This window comes from Sturnus vulgaris, chromosome 1 (assembly GCF_052056855.1).
Source record: "Sturnus vulgaris isolate bStuVul1 chromosome 1, bStuVul1.hap1, whole genome shotgun sequence".
NCBI lineage: Eukaryota > Metazoa > Chordata > Aves > Passeriformes > Sturnidae > Sturnus > Sturnus vulgaris.
The window spans coordinates 65,794,460-65,816,845 of record NC_142243.1 but is presented as its reverse complement, the minus strand read 5'-3'; the positions used below and the strand labels follow the sequence as shown (position 1 = coordinate 65,816,845).

Sequence of the window (22,386 nt, the reverse complement as noted above, 5' to 3'; positions counted from 1 at the left end):
AAGGAGTATTTCCCCATTTCCTAGATATATTCTATTTGTCAGACACAACCCAGCTTCAGAATGGCTGGTTTATAACCATTGTGGTATGCTGTAGGACCTTAAATATATAAGGAAATTGAGTTTCACTATTTGCAAAAGGTTGTATTTTGCTAAAATATTTTTTAAAAACTCAAAATAAACTCTTAATCAAAGACTTAAACCCTACCCCTCCCAGCTCCCGCCAACTTTCAGTATTAGAAACAAAACACAGTTCTTCTCTTAAACTATGGGAGAAATTATATTTGTTTCTTGCAGGTTGCAGTTTTAGAAAGGGAGGGAAAGGAATGGTAGAGAGCTATCAGTCTCTGATTAAAAAGTCCTCTTTCATGCATAAAAATTCATTGAGTATAAAGCAGATAAATTTTACCAAGTCACAATGAAGCAGAAAGAACAACTGCAAAGTAGCTCTGTAAAATATAAATAGTGATTGTTTTGTTTAATTTTGATTAAAATTTTCTAAACAACAACGATGGAAGTATAAAAAAGAATAATATGTGTTTTACTATAAATACTAGCATGTTAGGACTGATCTATCTATTGTTTGGCAGAATGCAAAATCCAAAACATATAATTTGATCTATTTTTGTAAAGAAATATATTAATCTTTTAACCAAATATATATTTATACCTTCATATATATATATATATATATACATATTTAAGACGTATTTAAAGCCTGAGACCTGGTCTTACAAAAACTCTTGTTTGTATGTCCCATCTTTCTTAAATCATGTCATAGCTTTGAGGGAAAAACTGTATATGACTGATAGTTTGGGGATTTGAACAAGTCAGCAATATGACAGTTTAATATTGCTCATTAATAACTAAAATGAAAATAAATGTCATAATGAAAATGACAATGAATAGTGAATAATTAAACATAAATAAAAATAAAAAATAATAATTAAATAAAGATAAGCAAGTCCCACCCACACACTAGTGTGTGAAAGTGAATGAAGCAGAGAGGAAAGCACTTCCCACAGTGAAATCCAGGAAGAGGTTACTGCTTCACATTACTTTCTATTTCTTGCTAGTCATTTGATAACACTGTGATTCAGGATCATATGCATTCCTTTCTATACATTACCATAGCATGATCTGCTAAGCTTTAAAAACAGTTCTTCTGTGTTTCTTTTTGTCCATTTCTTACCATTCTTACTATTTTGTATCAATGAGGGTAAAACATTTTATACCGTTTCATCGGGGAAGAGGCTGTTTTCTTTAAGAGGATGATCAGGTTGTCTGGGATTTTTTGTGTTCACAGAAACGGGACTTCTCAGCTTGTGTCTGAACTACCCTGTGCATCATTGCCTTCACCTTCACGGGGGGTTGTTACCTTCACCTCCCTCTGTCACTAGCCTCAAGGCACATGTTGTCTCATATCCACATGCATTCTGTCATGTCTCTTTCTTTGAATTAAACCCATGTTTGGAAGATGGGAAGTGAAGGCCAGGACTCAATTCTGTAGATACACAGAGAGGAGGCACTCCTTTTGCAGATTTCCCCCTGGCTGCATTTGAATGGTAGCTGAAGGAAGCCTTGATTTCTTCCATTTGTGCAAGTCTGTGTTTATAGATAACATCTTGCAGGCAATACCACATGCAGCTCCAACTTTATGGGAGCAGATTCTATGTACTGCAGCAGGTGTGGCGTGGATTCAGCAACTGGACCATGAAGCTGCTTGGATGGATTGTAGTTGGGTACCCCAAAATTAGTAACACTGTAAGAGATGGGACTTTGCCTTCAACATTTCTTTGCTTTCCCTCTGGGTCTATTGTGGTGAGAATTGCTGCTCTCTGGAAGAATTTGAATTAATCTCTAGGCATGATACTTTTCTTTATGTGTCCTCTGTATGGAAAAGGGTGTTAAACCCTTCTAATGAAATGAGTGCATATCAGTATTTTCAGACAAATACATTTCCAGAAGAGGTGTGTTTGCCATTTGAGCTACTGCTTAAGAAGCCACTTCAGTATCTATTAACAGCTGCACAGAATTTAGAGCCAAGAACTGAATTTTCACAATTTGAACCCGGAGCTTCTTGATTAAAATGTATTTCAATATAAAAGAAATCTGCAGTGGCTGACCCACAATGACTGTGTGTTTGAAGGCTTGATTTGCATATCACCTAAACTTGCTTTTGTCTTTGCTTGATTTTATGTGAGAGAATGCACTGTGGTTTTGTAAATCCTTTATAGACTGCTCTTCTGTGACAAGTTAATGTCTTTGCCACCAGCCCAAAGGGGTGGCACAAGTTGAATCCCATGCTAATGTCAAGATGGAGGAAAATCTCAGTGCAGAACCACATATAAGCAATGCATCCAGTCCTAGGATCCATATACATCACATTTCTTTGTAACTTTGCTGTGAACCTTCAGGGGATCTGCACAATATTTGGGTCATCTGTAGAGTACACTCAGAGACAGAATATTACCTATTCAGAGGGAAGAATTCTGATCCCCACTTTACTCTGTTGTGCACTGGCAAAGTGCTTTCTCCCCATGAGACATCTACTCTATTTTTACTTGGACTGTGGCCTGGTTTCTGCTACTGAAACCTGTGACACAGTTAGCTGGCACAGGGCAATTTGGGATGCAAAGAACAAAATTTTCCTGCTTCCTGTTTTCAAATAAGTCAGATCACCATCACTGCCAATGATGTTGTCCTCTGTATCTTTTCTACACGAGTATCATGCACTTATTTTGGCAATCTTTGGGAATTAAAATATGGTGTTGCTTGTTTATGCCGTATTATGTCAACCCTCCCTCTGAGGTGAACAAGGGTATTCACACAAGGAAGGAATCCAGGTCTGAGCCTTTGATTCTTGTAGCATTCTTCTTCTAACTAAACCAAAATATTACTCTGTGCTCAGATTATGTTCAATTGCAGCTGAGAGAGGATTGTTTGTCTTTCAGATTCCATTCATATGACTATTTTTTCATAACTGATATGGGTTAATTTATACTACATGCTCTCAGGACTATGTAATGTGAAAAGTAATATTTAGATAGCCAAATATCTGACATAAAAATCATACAACTATTACACACACGTATGCTTAAAAGTCCAAGAAATCGCATCTCCCTGGTTGCTCATATCTTTCCCTTTCACTGTTTGTGTTGGTTTACTTTCAGCAAATACAACTGCAATCTTTGGCCTGTGTCACATGTCAAATAAGGATAAGAACCCTCAATACAGGAACTCAGTTTGCAAATGTAAATGAGGAAGATACCTAAAGCTTAGCAGTTTCCTTATATATCTTTGAACTACCACATAATGCAGGTGTATGTTCAAGGGGTAACTTGTACATAAAAAAACCCATTTATCACAATTAAACAATTTGTGTGTGGAAACTGAAGTAAGTTTAGAGAATGCATTTTGGCATGTACACACTTTGCCAGAGTATCTGATGGAATGAATATTGAATACCTCATCAAAAGACAGTAAAATACAGAACTGCCAAAAGTCACTAAAGCAATGGATTTTATATTATTTAAAACTTACAGTATTTTGCTAGATTACAACTATTTTATTCTGTGTGCTGTCTTGCTTAAACCAAATATAATAGAAAAACGATATTTTGAATTTTTTTATTACATTGCAAATGCTGGGAAAATTGTAATGAGCAAGAGTTTCAATTTGGAAGCATTTAACTACTCCATTTCCATCTGAATTAACATGTAATACCATCTTTAATCTTTCCTGTATTTATCACAGGAAATTTTTTGCTTGAAAGATATACTTCTGGGAATATATTAATTGTCCTGTGCCATAATATCACTTCTGAAAGGATTAAGTCTTTAAATATTAGAGTTCAGTAGGACTGTTCTTAATCTTTGCTGTAATAATAAATACTGAATGTCAGACCTTTTCAAAGATCCAAATTGGAAACGTCGTTTATCTCACTAAAATGAAGGGAAGCTCCACATGTGTACATATGAAAGTAGGGAATTGTTATCCCAAATATAGCTTGCAAAGATAATTGGAAAGGATTAATTTACTTCATGTGGCTTGCAGGGACATGACTAGTCCACTGTGTTCCCAGGAAACAAAGAATTTGGAAGTCTTTTGATGGTGCTCAATTGTCTTCAAAGTTTAGATTCTCAAGTATTTTTACATGTACCTGTCCTTGAAGAAGTGATTCAACCCAAAATGTCACGTTTTCCCTGTCAGAAGCTTCTTCATATTGCTCCAGACTTCTAATAATAAATTTTGAATATTAAAATTTTTGTCACTTCGTTATAATATTCGTGGAATAGAATTTCTTTCAATAAGTCATACATATATATATCTGTACATATATAAATATAGATACACACTAAGTTTTGGAAGGCTCTGTCGATAGAATTTTGCCATGTTATGGTTGGTTCAGATGAGTTCTAGCAGGTACAATTTGAATCAGAGAGGGACAGACAGAGAGGCTTTTTTCAGTCCTGTTTGGGAAACTGATTAATAAAGGTTCTGTACTCTTCATCTGCACCCACAGTTTTACCTGAGTTGTATTTCCCTTGCTTAGATCCCTCTTACTTATTCAAAGCCTCTGGCTCAGCACTCTAACACTGACCTATTTGTCCATGGCCATTTACTTTGCACTGCATGGCAGTTCCATAAAGGTACTGTGCAAGCAAATTCCTTTCTAGCATATTGCCAGCTGGAGAGAGCTGACATGAACCTTTTAGGAAAGCTGTGATATGGTGTAATATCCACATTCACCTGCAGCCATCAATTTTAAGGTGTTATCTCTGAAAAGCAGAGGGGATTGAGTGGATGTGCTGTAAAGGAATCAGTGGAATATCCACTTTAATGCTCTCCTGAGAACGAAGGCATGGTCTGCAGAAATCCAGTCTGGTGAGTGTGCTAATACCATGGTGTTTGTGGCAGCTGGACCTCCTGTGAGATTCTGCAGAGTCTCTGTGGTCTGCTGTGCATGACTCTGGTTAGACCCCTCAACAAAGAGATTCTCTAGAAACAAAATCTCCAGGACCTGTATTTAGACATGCAGCTTCAGGCAGCAAATGGAGTCCCAGAATTCCATTAGGATACTGTTCATCTCTAGGGTTGCAAGAATTTCCAGTGATGTGGGAACATTACTGATCTGGTTGATACTGAGGTACTAGCATTCAAGTTTTACAGATGCAGATCAGATCTTCATTTATCCCTTCATTATCACTGCATGGGAATCTGCTTGAGTGCAGAGAGTAGTTTGCTTATCAGCTGATTTGGTAGGACATGGAGCCAGCCTCATCTGCAGACTCAAGAAACCACAAAATAGATGAGTTTCATGTGTGATTTTATGAAGCAGTGCAAAAAAAAAAAAAGTGGCAGCTACACAAGAGTGGCTATAGGGCTGTGAAATAAAGTCTTTCTACCTACGAAACACCTACAAAACATCAATAGGTGATTTAAGATGTTCTTCAGTAGGAAAAGATAATTTGGATAGTGTATGAATTTAATTACTTAAGTATTATTTATTAAATGCTGTCATGTATGATATTTACTCAGTTTTAGTTGTGCAGTTGTGCCTACACTCATTCCCAAAAGTGGCTTCATGGGGGATGAGAAATGCCTCAGATCCTCAAAAATCCAAATCACCAAGCTCTAATCTTATGCCAGGCCAGTGTTTTAGTGTGCCATCAGCAAGCTACACGTCCTGTTCTGTGGAAAACTGACTGCTTCAGTGTGGGGGCTGCACCTATTCCTTCACTCCTGTGGCCTCTCCTGGTCTTCTCCTCCCGAATGCCACTCCACAAGGCTGGACACTACCATACACTTCCTTGTTTGTTGTCAATGCGCATGACTAAAGTGGCATTTTCATATTTGAGTGCAGTCAAGGCCCCTTAAAGCAAAGGGTTGCAAGTGTGAGAGAGAGATATGCTATTCCCTAATGGCTTATTACCATCCCATTTGCAATTCAGATCAGTTCTAAATTGACTGAAATTTTTAAACACATAGCAGGCAGTTTAAACTAATGATTGTCTGGAGGTTCACATCTGACACGAGCTAAGCTTCTGCTCAAAACAAATTGCAAATAATTCCTTCCTTAGAGTCAAAATGTCACTTTTTTACACGGTGCATTGTTGCCAGATTTTGTCAGTTTCGTGAAAAGAAACGCCACACCAAACCGCGCAGAAACCTGCTGAACGTTCTGGATTAGACAGCTGGGTGGCACTGGCGCTGGTCCCCAGCCCCCCTCCCCTTATTTACAGCAATGTTTATGTGTGCACAGATCCCTGTAGCCTGGTGGAAAATCCTTCCCCCTGCACCACCTCCCACCAGCCCTCAGCCTGCACCACACGCTCTGGGGCAGCCGCAGGAGGCCCGAGCTGCCAAATAACCCTCGCAGGGAATGGGACGCCTTGGCCATCAGCATCTGTGTCCCCATGGCTGCCAGGGTGAATGGGGGACTCCTCTTCCCCCCAGGCATTCTGCCTTGCCTCTCCTCCCTGTTGTCAGCTGGCCTGGCCCACATGGCCACAGTCCCAAAAGGGATGGCGGTGCGGGTGCTGTGGTATCGCAGGGACGATGAGCACTGCTCAGACTGGGCACTGATGGACAGAGCTCAGCCTTGTGCTCCTCCATGAACAATGCCCTGCAGAGATGCCTTTTCTTCAGGCCCTGGAGATGTAGTAAAATGGGCCTAATCCTTCATTGTTTCCATGTTTCAGCACCTTGCAATGGCTGCTTAAAGCAGTATTTCAGAGTTTGAGTTTAATTCCATCAGGATTTTGAAGTCCCTAAGTTTGATGATGATAAAAAGGGAAGCTCTTTAAAAATATCCAGTGGGGTGGAAATGGTGTGTTCAGTTTGTGTTCGAAATTGAATTTCCCTTGAAAGAAATAACTCTTCTGAAGGGACATGATGGAGAAATCTTAAAAATTTGCAACTCCATATAACTAAATGCAAATAGAGAAGTATCTGCTATTTTTTAAAGAGAACAAGCTTATCTAGAGAGAAAATTAAAGTCCACTTTTCTTTGATGAACTCCTTATGTATTTCTGCTTTATAGTAGCTAGCCAAAGGGATAAGGCTTGGGACAGCCTGTCTTTATTATGCACAGTGTTACTGGATCAGTTACATTTGTTGGATGTTACTTGAATGTCTGTATTACTTAGCTGAATTGTGGCTCTTTTTGGACTCCAGAAAAAGGTTTGTTTTTTTATTTTTCAAAAATTATGACAGTGAACCCTCTTGTGTTCATTGCATTTCTTGTTAAGTTGCTATTTATGTCTTCATCTTGACTTGTGTATCCATATAGTTTGTACAATATTTCATTTCTCAAAAGCTTTTGCATAGCTCATGGTCATACTTAACATTTTCTCAATCTCTTTTTCCACTGAGAAATATTTCTTGAACTGTTAAAATGGTGATTTTATGGAAATTTTCTCATGAGAGAAAGTATGGTGATTATCTACTAAAATTGTAATTTCACTGAAAATTTTCATTTTCTTGCTGAAAAATGTGAATCCAGAATGGATTTCAATCTACACATGGGAAGAAATCCTGAAACATTGTTTGATTGTCTCTCTATTTATGAGGAAGTAAAAACTGAAACCAAATGAAAGGACTTTTCTTTGCTAAATGCCAGCTTTCTTACTACATGGTCATTGCATGTAAAAAATTGTGTTTCGATTTTTTTTGGGGGGGGGGTTTTTTGGTTTTTTTTTGGGTTTTTTTTGTTTGTTGTTGTTTGGTGGTTTTTTTTGGTTTTTTTTTTTTTTTTTTTAAGTAGATGGTAAATATAGAAAAACCCAACAAAATATTTCTTACGCTTTTCTTAACTTTGTGATCTTTTGGGAATATCTACCTGCTTGAAACTAGCTCTAGGAAAGAGGTGCATATGTGTTGCATTTTCCTTATGCCTTCAATATGTACAGTTGAAATGTGATACACTTTGCATTTAACAAAAAGCAGTGTCAACAAAGAAAAGGATCAGCTTACAGATTATGTATATGGATTAGTATAAAATAAGTTTCTGCTTTCAAAATAACCTTATAAGTGCCACTTCCTTCCACTATATGAATCTATTTTGTTGGAGAGTAAATTTAAATGCAATTTGCCCAGTTGCAATATTGTATATGTAATATACTGTTATATCCAATATTGCTGATTGATTTTAAGGTTATAACTAAAACAAAACTCTCTTTCATCTCTGAGGCATGAAAAATCATTTTTCATCTTTTGATTTGCTGGAGGGAAGGAATGCCATCCAGAGGGACCTTGATAGGCTTGAGAAATGAGCCCATGAAAATCTCAGGAAGTTCAACAAACCCAGTGCAAAGTCCTGCTCCTGGGTCATGGCAACTCCCAACATCAATCCAGCCTGGGGGAAGAATGGATTTAGGGCAGCCCTATATAGGACTTGGGGATACCAGCAGCTAAAAACTGAGTATGAGCTGGCAATGTGCACTTTTAACCCAGAAAGTCAACCCTTCATCAAAGGAATTTTGGCCATGGAGTTCAGAGATGATTCTGTCCACTCTACTCTGCCCTTGTGAGATGCCACTTGGAGGACTGTGTCCAGTTTTTGGGTGCCCAGTACAAGCACTGTTATAGCAGATACAAAAGAGGGTCACAAAAATGATCTGCTGGTTGAAACACCTCTCCTATGAAGAAAGGCTGTGAAAGCTGGGGCTGTTTAGCCTGAAGAGCAGAAGGTTGCAGGGAGAACTTACCTTTCAGTATATAAACGGGATGTCTTGTTCTGTAGTGACAAGGGACAACAATTTTAAACTGAAAGAGGGTAGATGTAGATCAAATAAAAGGAGGAAATTTTTAAAAATTAGGATGATGAGATGCTGATACATTGCTCAGAGAAGCTGTAGGGGCTCCATTATCATAAGTGTTCAAGGTCAGGTTGAATAAAGCATTGAGCAACCTGATCTAGAGAATGTCCCAGTCCATTGTATAGGGGGTTGACGAGATGATCCTTCCAACCCAGACCATTTAGTGATTCTATGATTCATGCATGCTTTGGAGGTGTTTCTTGACCATCTCTCTAAACCTGTAGTACATGTTTGAGACTGTAGCATTATCATTCTACAGCTTTGCTCTGCTCTTTGCACCAGATAAGATTTATGCCATGACAATAAAATATATATTACCCTTAATTTAGGCCAAGACAGGATTCATAATCCCTTTGATGAAAAGGCTATACCAGTTATGGCATAGCTTGATATTAAGGTGATGTGCACAGTATAAATAATTGCATAGGTACCATTTCCCCCTCATAGCAGTATTGTAGCTCTTTTTTTTTCCTGAGTTATGACATGCACAAGAAAGGTTTTTTAGAGGACCAAAAATATCTTGTGAAGCAGTGCCACTATCTAACACTGTATTAAAAGCTTCAAGACTTGTTTTGGTATTAGTCTCTTTGTCTTATATTCATCTAAACATTACCTTCACTTAGATGGAATCTCAAGTGAAAACAAAAATAAATGGGTATCCTAACCTTCCTGAAAACCATTTCTGATGCTTTTGCTTTACATTTTTCATGAAAAATGAGTGCCATACATCAAAAGCTAATCTCTCAATAAACTCAGCCTGTGCACTGCATTTTCTTCCATTTCATGGCCCTTGAGAGAGCATGAGAGTATTTTCTTAAACCATGAGGTATTTTCTAGTACGAGATGATAAAGAACAGAATCCTTTTTATTGTCTCTCTTTGATGCGACAGGGACACAGAAGAACAAATTCCTTGCAAATGACACAAAAAAGCCACTTTAAAGAAATGCTGAGCTGCTTATTGCATTAACATTGACATGAGGACCCATGGTCTCTATTGCATAGGCCTCATAGAGATGCCATGCAAATCCAATCAATTCAAGTACCTTTTGTCATATTAAGTTATAGTACATGTGCTGTAGATCCAGGATGTTGGAACTTCCAAAAGATTCTGAGGCTTTAGTTAGGCTTGGATAATCATCAAAAGCTTGGAAAGTTTTTTGTGCTATATGAACTATTTTTATCCGTGAAATCAGGCTGGAAATCTCCCAAGACTGGGTCCTGGGGAAGATTATTGTTATTTCAATCATCTGGCTAAAGAAAGAGCCTATTGTCATGTGTGATTATTGGCCTAATCCTGCAAACCATGCACAATGCTTTCAAACATGAAGTCAGTAAAGGTAAGCACAACAATATCTATATATATTTCAGGAGCTATTTCTACCTTAGCAAAAGAGTGAAATCACCAGCAGAGAGACAAGCTAATGTTGTGTACCACACTTTCCTACTTGTTTGAATTATAAATAAACAGAGCAGGACCTTGTTGGGAAGGGCTCCTTTTTTCTTCTGCCTTAGTGTACAGTAACAGTGATCTGGTTGATGAGTGTGGGTCTAGTAATTCTGATAATACTGTTAAATATATAATATTCTTATTTGACACTGAAAGCTGGAGAGAGGTAGTCATCTTGATAGAGAAAAGTACTCCATTATTGAATGGGAATATTTTTAGAATTAGTCATTTATTGTGTGAATCAAATCCTATTCGTTGAGTCCACATGCATGTTATCTGTTCAGTGTTTGCAAAGATGTGGTATATGGTACAAATGGTATGAACTTCACAGCTTCTTTGAAACGCTAGAGTGAGTGCTCTTAGCATTTTTTGATGACTCACACTGTCACTCGTGAATTAATAAGTGATCTGAACTCTTCAGTGTAATGAACCCTATCATTTATTAAAAAGGGAAAACTGTTCCTGTAATTAATGTGGTGATGTTTGATAAGAAAATTCTGTTTTTGAGGGACTACTATTATTAAATATTGTCAGTAAATAGTGTTCAATTTTATGCTTGGCAAGGCAGTTTCTGGTAGCCGACTTGATGGAATTTAGTGAAGAATTTGTTGTAAAAGTGTTCCTTAACAAATTTTGTCTACTATGTTATCATTTCTTTAAAAAATGAAAATATTGAGAATATTGAAAAGATGGGAATTTTTAGTAAAGGGTTCTGTACAAGATGTGTCTTCCTAAACCCCAGAATGTTTTCATGGGATTTGTGGGTGATTAAAATGGCATGAAAAAGAATTAATGACAATGTGGTTTTTTTCCCTTTTAACGTGTATTTTCCCTCAATGCACATTAAAATTGTAGATTGGAAGGTGGTCTCTGTATCCTTCAAAATGGCCTTGCATTTTTTTTTAATGTTCCAAAAGTCAATGGGGGAAGCCTCTGAATTCTTACTTTTTTTTTCACCAAAAATAAGAACAGTTTATACTGCTTTCACTGTATCAAAAAAAGATATAATTCAGAGGACATTAGGCACCACTGCTTGTCTGTTTTCATTTACTCTCCATAGTTGAATGCAGGAAAGGAAATGAAAAGTCACCATGAAAAAATGTAATTTTTTTTTAGTATTTAGTAATGAGGGATATATCTAAATACAGCCTCAAAATCCAAATATTGATAGATATTGTTAAAATGTTATCTGGTAGTAATTGATTCATTTTGGGGAAAAAAACGTTGGAAAACCATGGCTGACACTCTTACTGTTTTCCAAGACTGATGTTGAATTTAGCCTCATTCCTTAAGATGCGTATGAAAATGAAGAACTTCAAAAGAGTGTCATTACATTTCAAAAGTGTTGTTTTAAAACCATTTTTAGCACTTAATATAAGTCTGTGTGTAGTCGATCTTAAATTTCAGTTGACTTGAATATTGAGACTTAACATGAGTCTTCAAGATTTAGCAAAGTGATTTGCAGGCACAAGTCATTAAGAGCTTGAGACAGAAATAGTCATATATGTTAATAGCTTTACAGATCAGCAAACCAGTAATTTCAGCGAGAATGTGTATGCCTGTGATGTTATTCCCATGCATGATTGTACTACTAGATTTTTTAATGTATGGATATATGCAGAAGTATGTTTACCGAGTTTACATTTCTGATGTAATTGGTTGCTCATATATATTTCATTAATAATAAGCAGACTCCATGTAAAATGCAGCCCTCAGAGAATTTCTGTTGTCCAGAAATTAAATTTAGAAGATATGTGGTTTCTACATTGTGTATCTCTTTTTATCAGAATTGTGGATTATCTTCAAAATAATGTTACAAAGGTCAACTCTATTGTACAGATGAGTTGCCAAACTATAGACAAAACATTGGAGGCTTTTTGTAGGATCTCAAATGAAAAGGAGGGGAAAAATTGATAGAAAGATTATCACATTATTAGTTAGGCAGCTGATTCCAAATGACATATACTGCCAATAAAATCTCCCCTTTTTGGCTTTAAAATCATCCTCAAAATGACTCTGTTTGCTCCAGTGGTTACCTATCATCCCAGAGTCTAGAAACACACATGAAAAGCAAGTCAGATTTCTATTTTGTGTATCTGTGCTGCTCTGTTGTGTTCAGTGATAAATGCTCTCAGTGATGGGTTGGCTTAAACTTCCTACCATTTAGATTTCATGTCACAAAGTGTGATCTTAAATTTAGTGCCATCTTTGGAAGCTTGAATATAATTTTAAAAAGGAACAGAACCTATATTTCAGCTAAGTGGACCTTTTATTTCCATTCCTGTCACTATGCAATCTTAAATGAACAGAAGTAAAGATATAAACAGATTTTGTTAGAATCACAGAGTCATAGAAATAGCCTGGTTTGCAAGAGGCCTTAAACATCATCTTTAGATAAAGAGCTGATCCCCTTGTGGTCAGGGACACTTTTTGCTAGCCCAGGCTGCTGAGAGCCCAGCCTGGCCTTGAACATTGCCAGGGATGGGGCATTCACGACATCTCTGGGCAATCTGTGCCACTGCCTCACCACCCTCACAGTGAAGACATTTTTCCTAATATCTATCTATTAATAATAAGGTTGTATATGTATTATATAATAAGTATTAATATATATTCTATAATATGTATTATATATAAGTATGTATTGTTCCTACCAGCAGCTCTAAGAAATAGATTTTCCAATTGACCCACACTGTGATTTGAACATTCAGAGTCTGAAGTGTTTGTCCACGGCAGGGCACTTCACAGGGAAGGTGTAGCTCTGAATGTGTTCATGGGCTTCTATGTCTCTCTGTCTCTGTGACAGCTGTGATGACTCAGAATATTAACCAGATCACTTTTTAATGCTACTTTAGTTGAGCAGCTGCAAAACAGATAGCTTTTCAGTTGTTTAGATTATTTTTTTGTCATCCTCTTGTATCTTTCCTTATGAAATTAAAAAACTCATAATTGTGCTAAGATAGGCTGTAATAAAGCCAGTGCATGCAGGTTTTAAACAGTTGTTTTAGCACTGTAATTTTTAAGCACTTAATGAAAGTCATTGTTTTAGATCTAGTCATGTAAGTGTAAAACTATGAATGTCTGCCCTATTAATCAAGTTGCTTTTGAATTCTAAAGAGATTCTGAGGTAGGAGTTTGCTCAGTGAGACATAATTGTTTTTCCAGCTCAATACAGACTAGTCCCATTATTCATGTTTTCTTTTCAATAAGAACTCACACTGTAATTCTAAGCACTTATGATAATTACAAAGGACATTTTTTCTTTTTCTTTTCCTTTTTTTCCCTTTCCTCTAAAATGCTTCCCCCCCCACCCCCTCCATTGGCATTATAACAAAAAGCAGAATATTATAACCATTTTAAATTCTAGTTGGGACACTTGCATTTTGCCTGGCAAATGTTACCCATTTTCTTCCTTGACTATGCTGTACAGCTGTGTGTTGTTAAACTGCTGTTGCATATGCCCCAGGTTTTGTGCATTTCAGAGCTTATGAAATATGTCAATTGTGACTGTCCTACAAGGAATTTGCTTACTGTAAAGGTGATTTTTTTTATAGATTAAAATTGGGCTTAGTGTATACTTATCCAGATAAAGCCTGAGGCAATCAATAATTGAAAACATGAAGAGATTAAAAGTCCATTATATATATACACAATTAGTAATGCAAGTATCGTCATGTTCTTGTAGAGATGGCTAAAATGAGACCTTTCTAGCAGTTGGTATTGTCTAATCTCTTACATAAATACCTATTATGGCTGTGCTTATTCTGTTATGGTAATGAAAGGCTTAAGCCCTCAAATCCATCTTCTCTGGTGTTTCACTCTTTCTCTGAGCTGGCTCCAACCTGGAGCAATGCAGCATGCTTGTACAGTGGGAAGCCAGCTCCAGGAGGAGCTGATTGGAAATTAAGTTCCTATTTGCTAAAACTGTGTGATGAAGCCAAATATGAGTTTATTTATTGCCTACAAAGACAATATATAGGTATGGTCAATGGCTTCTGTTGCAATTTGGCTTCTTACTTACTGTGTGACTGTAAGCTAGATTTTTTCAAAAGTAGTCAATTGTTTTGAACTTTCCAAATTTTCCATCTGTAACCATAGCGTTTTCACATGAGTGCCCTAAAAACTTTTTTGATTCAACCCAAAATGAATGGAGATACATTGGGTTTAGGACAAAAGACACCTCAGCTCAGCTGGTGCCTTTTCATGGGTTGGGAGGAATGTGAAAGGTAGATGGATATGATATGAATGTCCATAATTTCCTTTTGAGACCTACTGAAACCAGTTGGCTCCTTTATCCTCAGATAGTTACCTCAGATGTAATGACCCTTCCCTTGGAAATGCTTTTTCTTGTCAGTAGAGACATAGATATATCTGCATCTCTGTCCTTAAAATTCTGAATGTGTCTTCTCTCTCCATGAATTGCATGGGGAATCAAATGCTGTGTTAGCTAGAGTGGATTTCTTAACGTTTCTCTCCCCTACTCTGACAGATTTTGTACAGAGTAAGCAGATTGGGTTTCAGACCATAATTTCACTTTAGAGTAGTTTAGTGTAATAGGTGATTAATCTACTTTTTTCTGTCCCTCCCTTTTTGCTTCCTGTCTGTTTGGAGAGGGTGTAAAGACCAATGCAAGTAAGAAATCCTGTCATCAGTAACTGGAGATTGAGATCTCTAAAGAGAAGCTACTGTTAAAGGTATAAACCATGCCATCTATTTTTTATTCACTGATACCACCCAGTGTTATGTGCTTTTGGATTTACGAACACTTTTATTTGTATCTGCATGACCTGTTTATCACTGAAAAGCTACTAGGGGAGGAGATTAGACAGAAAATTGTATTCTTGTCATACAAATGGTTGGTAATATTTTAAAGCACCGACACATGTGATGCTAATTGTTGCAACCAGAATTCATACAAACATGCCTGAAAGTTACACATGATACAGGTACTGCACAGTGTGTGATTTTCATAAAGTGGTAAAGCATCAAGAACACATGATGAATGATTTCAGTACGTGATTAGGCCCATGAGTACTCAACAGTTGTTGTCGTGGATTAGGCGGCACTTCAAAACCTTGAGATAGTTGTCAATTTTGTGGGAATCTCGGCGGAGGCAGTGCAGCAGGTTGTAAAAGGCAAAGAGTCTGGAGTCCTCATCAGCAAGCTGCAGCGATGGAAGTCCGTCCCAAGGAGTGTAAATGTCATTTTCGACCTCCCCAGACTGAACCTAAATACACAAAGTGGTATTAATATGATAAATGTAAATGATAGTGAACCTGGCTGTATGTAGAAGGCAGCATTTAAGATACTGTCCTTGAAGAATGCTAGTTACTAGTGTATGGTTTCCAATGTGCTTTCTGTTGTGGCTCACATTATTTGGTACAATGTTCTATATATTCATTCAGATTTTGAATGAACTTGTCAGATTTTTCAGTTTATTTTCCTAAAATATGTAAAAAAACATAACTGTCTCAATAGGGTTTTAAGATAATTAGTGTGTTAACCAGTATTCAGGGAAACTTTGCAGTGAAATCAAATCTTCCTTAATGTTTGGACTCATCAGGGACATGTCACTTTGGCTCCTTCCAACTTCAAAACTTTGTTAACACTTGTTCTTAGAAGTTGTTTGTGTGCAACAAAGACTAGTCTCAGTCTTTATCAGAAAAATCTCTCAGTAATACATATTCAGAAGTACTGGGCTCCATAAAAAATACTGAGTGATATAATGACTTCTAATGTTAGAAAGCTACATGTAGGAACACATGTAGTGAGTTAGTATCTGAGGTGAAAACGGTTTAGGTCTCCTTGCTTGAAGACAATAATTTAATTTCTCTTATCACATAAATTTACCTTTTATGGCAGGAAGGAATTCTGTGCTTGTGCACCATCCTTATTTCACACAAGTCGTACTTTGTAAAGACATATAGGAGAGTATCTGTGGAGCCACTATCGCTCAGTTTAAGCAAAAGGCAAAAAAAATATACACCCACCATGACTTAAAAATATGGTTTGATGCTAATGAATGAGCCTGTCTTATCTCTTTTTATAAATAATGTGAATGAGAAGGTGGTGACAGGGCAACTGGAGCAGCACCTGACTTCTTACTCTTATCTTGGATCCTCAGCTGTGCCCTTTTCACACATGGATGTGTGATAGAGATGTATTTGATTACACTGATAAATGTATTTGTAGTCTGGATGGTATGAGGCTTCTGAGTGAAGAGACACCTAACTGAAAGAGAAGCTGTGAGTGATCTAGTGGAAAATGGTGGATACAGTGATGGTGGTACTCTTCACGCTGTTCAGCTGCTTGGAGCAGTGGAGTCATAACCTCTTGTCAACATCTAGCTCACTAACAGAATGATAAATTCAGTGACTAACAGAGGCCCCTTTAAAAATAAACAGGCGAGAGCTGGTTTTATTCAGGAAAGTTTTCAAGCAATTACTAGTAACAAGAGCTACTCAAGTATGGGATTTGTGAGACAACAGACTTGTTGTCTAAACTCACAAGCATAGGGGGAACCAAGTCAGACAGAGTCCAGAGGAATCAGTGAAGTGTGAAAAGAGAAAAGAAAGATATCAGGGTTACTTTACTGTATGTCACATCTTTGCAATAGCCCAGACTCCCAGAGTTGTTTTAAACACGGTGTGTTTCCAAAACCTCTGCATAATACTTATTTGTAGATAGATACATAAAAATATGCTAAAACATATATATGTATATATAAATACATGCATATGGAAAAAGTGGAGATGCATCCTTAAACAATAAGGCTTGCAAATTGAAAATACTCAAGGATAGAATGACCGTAGTCAGTCCTGATGATTACACCTTCCCCTGAGGCAAGACTGGGAGTGTGATGGGTTATTCTGTGACAATCATATCACATTGTCCCCTTAGAAATTGCAAGATAGCAGAAGAAAAGAAATCTGAAAGAAGAAAGCTGAAAAGTTCTGACTCGGCTACTCTGTCTCCCTTTTTTATCTTCACATCTACTGTTTTCTTTCATATTCCAGGTAGGGAGAGCCTGTCAATGTACATGTCTTCCTTAAAGCAATTGCCTGGAAGGGTGTTAAGGACTTACTTACTCGCCCAACTATTTTCTCCATTCCTTCTAGAAGTCGTTTGTTTTGTTCTTCAATCTCCACAGCCTTCCAGAGAATGGTTTCTGGAGCTTCTTTGATTCTTTGTACTTCAGAGGCCAGGTGGATCAGAGGATCATTCCAGGAACGCAGAACTCCCAGTATTATATTCAGTAGGTCTTCATGCTGCTCACCCATAGTAAGGAAAGGTGGTTAAAAGAAGAAAGCTAAATTCTGGTAAAATTAGAAGGTATTTAGAGCAGTGTCCTCAGACACTGTGATTTAGGGACTTATTCCTGGACCTATCCCTGAATGTGCCCTATAGCTCTGGCTTAGATACCTATATTGCATTTTTGAAGTTTGTCTTTGGCATCACCATGTTCTATGATATTTGCACAAGCCATATTACAGTGGAAAATATAATCGAATACTCTCAGCATTAAGAACTAGCAAGCATATGTCTCATCTCTGTGAAAGCAAACCCAGAACTCCTTATCTGATTTTTGATGAACGTTTTAAAATCCACTTTTTTTTTTTTTTTTTTTTTTTTTTTTTTTATTTAAGTTTAGTGCTGACTGGAAGGTACACATTATGGTAAACCAGTAAATAGCTTTTATTGCCTCTATGTAACTCATCTGTCCTCCCCTTTGAACAATAGTGCTTCCAGCAGTAGCTCTCTGGTTTTAAAAATTGCCCTTTCTTGTGGGCAATGGGAATTCATCAAGCTTATGGTTAAGGTCATGGCAGTATTAAACTTTTTCTTTGCTAGATGCACAACCCAGGGCTGTGAATTCTATTGTTCCCACTAGAATTTCCAAATATCACGCTGAGAAGCTGGTGATACTGTGGGATTGTGAAGATACCACCACGATGAAACTGATAGAGATTTTGCTCTGGAGCAGCCCCATTTATATAGCTCTTATTTTTTTCTCCAGAGAATTTTCAAATCCTATCTGTAAGCATAGGCTGAACAAGATTATCTTCATCATTACTGGAGTTTAATGATGTAAGTATGTAATATGTTTCACTTTACAGATATTTCTGAAGTTTCCACACTAGAGTCTTTGTATTTGGATGATGATGTGACCATTTTTGCCTACTGGTAACAGGAAGAAAATCCAGTCAATGCTTTTTTAGCAATGCCAGTGTTTCGAATTACTGGAAAACTATTTACCTCTGTCTACATACAGAGATGTGTTTTTATGTTTGTAAATATATAATTGTTTATGAAATGTTTTAAGATAACTTTTAAAGGCTGTAGTGTTCTCAGCACTGCACAAACATGGCATTGTTCCATGAGGTAGTGTTTTAACTGGAAATAAGATGCAGTGATTAAATGTACCATATAGGAAAAGGAAGGGGTGATGAAAATCACTGGTACTTATATGTGCTGTATGGTTTGTAAATTAGTATCAGCAAATGTTAAATCAACTTTGGCTTTTTGGTGCTTTCCTCTTCCTGCTTTCTTATTCCAATTGGGTTGACCTCCCTCACTCTGACAGATGCCTCAGTATTCTGTAACCCTCCTTCCCTGCCTTCCCCTGCTCTGTCTTACACTGAATTACACTGGAAGTGGGACTTACATGAATCTGCTGAGCCTGTTCCTTATCTTCAGGAGTGGTTAAAGATGCAGTGTGGCAGCTATTGACAGCTTTTGCAATGAAACCCCGGCCCTGGGCGTAGCGTTCATCCTGCAGATCAGCATGGACATGGTATTGAGACAGAAAGGTAAGAGCTTCAGCTCAAACACTGTGCTAGCTAATTGCTCTTCCATACCTTTTATTGCTGCTTTTATGCTGTAAAGGTAAAGTTTCTGGTGAGTCTCTAGAGTGGAACTGGCACCCAGAAAATGTCCCACAGATGAAGAATAATGGGAAAACGAAATCTTTTAATAGAAGTGCTAGGGATCTTAGCAAAATTCAGGACTATATCCTGATTTGGTCTCCACTGGGACTTTCACCGTCTGTTCAGCAGTCATATTTGTTTACTTATTATATGTTAACATATGTTTGTGATTAAAAGTATTAAATTGCAATTTTATATTTTCTTCCTTTCAGGAAAAGAGTACTTACAAATTCATTGAACATTTCCGAAGAGAGGAAGTGGATGTAGTGTGAAAGTTTAACTGCTCGGTCAAAAAGTTCCTCAAGGGAAAGTTGGCAATTGACAGATCCATTGGGGCAGATGGGCAAAGAGGTCACTCCTTCCTTTGTCAGAAGCATGTGGGACACCAGCAGGGTCACCAGCAACAAACCTGTTCAAGTTTAAAACACAGTGAAATGGGCTCACGTGGACTTGCAGGTGTGTTTAGAAGCAGCTGTCAGATCCAGATGCTGGGTGATTTGGGTTGTGCTGTCACAGGGTTCAGGGTACCCCCTGTGCTGGCTGCTGAGCAGCAGTGGGGGACAGACACACTGTAATTCTATAATTCTTTTATCCTTTCTCCCCTCTGTCATCCTGGTGGTATAGCAGAGCCTGTTACAGAGTTCGAGGAGACAAGGTAACCTGTGCTGTAGTGTACAGTGAATTCTGAAGTCTCTTACTATGTGTCTGGCTTTATAACAGAGTGATAAACAGAATAAAAAACAAATCAAACTTCTTCACTGTGAAAACATAGAAACATAATTATATTTTCACAGATACATAAGTTTGGAAAATAGATTGGTCTTTCTTTTTTTTTTCCCTCCTCCTCCTCCTCCAAGAGGTCCTTTTCTTCTTTGCAAACATTTGGAGTTAAAATTAATTTTTTGTGGGAGGGTGATTAGGTCACTCTTAAGGCTGTTATTGTCCTGGGAGTTCCTTCAAAAGATTTACAGCTGTGCTTCTTTGCTCTTTAGAGTTTAACACTAAATTTTCTACATCTAAGAAATCAGTGATAGTTTTTGTCTTTTCTCCTGAGCTTCTGAAACTGCAATTCTCATTATCTAAAGCACAAAACCTCATTTGTTTAAAACTTTCCATGTTAACTTAACAGAGTTAAGTTTTTTATTCAGTGAAATAAAATATACAGAAAAAGACAATGGCAAATAATTAAAAATATTTGGTAAATGAATGAATTTCTGAGACTTCTGGAAATTGACCTGTTACCTATATTCGTTCACTAGACTTACTTAAAATGCTAAATTAAAGTGTCCTTCATAAATCAGCAAAACTATCCCTAAAGATGTCATGAGATAAATTTCTTTCTAGCTCTGCATTCAAAAAATTTGGATTTATACAGTATTAGAATGAGACTTCCTCCTCCCCCGTGAGCAAGGTATGTGCTGGACACTGCAGTCAGGAAAGTACTTTAACTTATAACTCTATGAATAGGAAAACCTGAGAGTTGTTGTCTTGGAAAGTCAATGACCATTTTGAAAATATTAATTTCAAAATTACCACACCACCTCTAGACTTGTGAGTAATGATGTCTAGTCACAGCCTCCTGAATGGTGTAGCAAACCAGTCCAGATCCAAACTTTCACGTGCAGGTGTGATACCCCTCAAGCCAATTTTTTGTGGCACTGCCCAATACAAAGGTACTCTGAGAAGACTAAGGCATCAAGCTATTTAATTCAGGTTTTGCCCTTTCTGGAAAACTAGATGGTTGGAAGACCTCAGTTCCTAGATCTGTTACATTTCAGCTGCCTCTTAATTCAATCAAAATGGAAAAAAAATATAAAAATTAGCAGCAGGTTAATGTCAAAATTCTTACCTTTCAGTGAAGCACCCTTGGTGCTCATGGTAGGGATCTTGGATGATGGCTTGCTTTACCAGAAAGAAACCTCAATACTTGCTGTTATTCTCTGCACATACCACTTTTATATACACCATCAGGGTCCATTTTGCATACATTCAGCAGGTTGTGGAGTTTGCCTCGATAATTACAAACATCAAATTGCCTTTCTTCCACATTCATATTCAGTATTTTTTGGTTCTCTTTTTTTTTTTAATTTTAGCTGTGAGGGGGAATTTCATTAATAAGTTGAGCTGTGGGATCCCAAGTATGATTGAATGAAGAGAGTGCCAATATTTTGCCCTGAATGAGGTGAAAATGCCATCAATCCTAGAAATCTCCAGTTCTGAGACAGATGTTCTCAATGTTTCTAGCCTTCAGTTCCCAGTGCCCACAACAGTCTTCTCATCTTCCTTGTTGCCTCAGCCACCTAAGCATGGTTACATTAAAATTCTGGCTAACTGTGGGAGGCAAACAGTAGTTTACAGTATCCCCATTGAGAGAAATAGCATAAATTGAACAGAAATTAATCCAGAGTAAAGGGAATGGAGGCTCCTGGAAAGATAGGTCACTACCTGTAAAATTATGACATTCATGGTCAGTTAAAAAATACATTACACAGCACAAATCTCGGTTTAACTGATTCTCAGTCTGAGAGATGTTTAGAGGAACAGGCTGAGATTTTATATTAAAAAAAGTAAAAAATTAGAAGAATTGAAGAGGTAGAAGTTATATGTTTACTACTTAATCTGAAATGTCTCATGAATAAGTTAGCGGTATTTAAAAAGAAACGAATCCAACCTCTACCAAACCATGAAATAATTTTCTACACTCAAAAATCCTCTGCGTAAAAGATGGGCATTTCCACCACATGCAAAACACGTACTGTCGTCAGCAGTGAGGTTTGTTCTCGATTCTGATGCGTCTGTGGTAACCTACAAACCAGCCTGAGCAGGTTGGCCCTGTTTTCTTCTTGTGTGAGGCTCATCTGCATGAATATGTTAGCAAATATATAACCTTTCATCTGTTTCTCAGGTCCATTTACCCATGAAGAAACTTTCCAAATTAGATGGTCATCATGAATAAGGTATACAGTGTTAATGAGTTTTCTTCCCTTTAGACAACTTGTTCCATACCTGTGGAATGGGTATACGTGCAACCCAGAATCCGTCATTATTTCACGATTCTTGAAGTAATGATGAACAAGGGAGAAGAAAGGCTAAGCATTTAAGGAAGGAAACAAGATACTCCAGCAATAAATCAGAACCAGCAACAGGTGGTCTACCTTTGCTAAGTTCTAGGATGTTTGCTAGAACAGTTTG

At 37.4% G+C, this 22,386-nt stretch overlaps 1 protein-coding gene across 1 annotated transcript; it reads right to left on the bottom strand.

Moving 5' to 3' along the window:
- Nucleotides 1–15,302: 15,302 nt before the first annotated feature.
- On the bottom strand, nucleotides 15,303–21,071 carry PRL (prolactin). The gene is made up of 5 exons (XM_014877894.2): nucleotides 21,044–21,071; nucleotides 19,422–19,603; nucleotides 18,933–19,040; nucleotides 17,356–17,535; nucleotides 15,303–15,494 (listed from the first exon to the last, which is right to left on the bottom strand). Exons 1-5 carry the CDS (start codon nucleotides 21,069–21,071, stop codon nucleotides 15,303–15,305), a joined length of 690 nt encoding a protein of 229 aa, XP_014733380.2.
- Nucleotides 21,072–22,386: the final 1,315 nt, after the last annotated feature.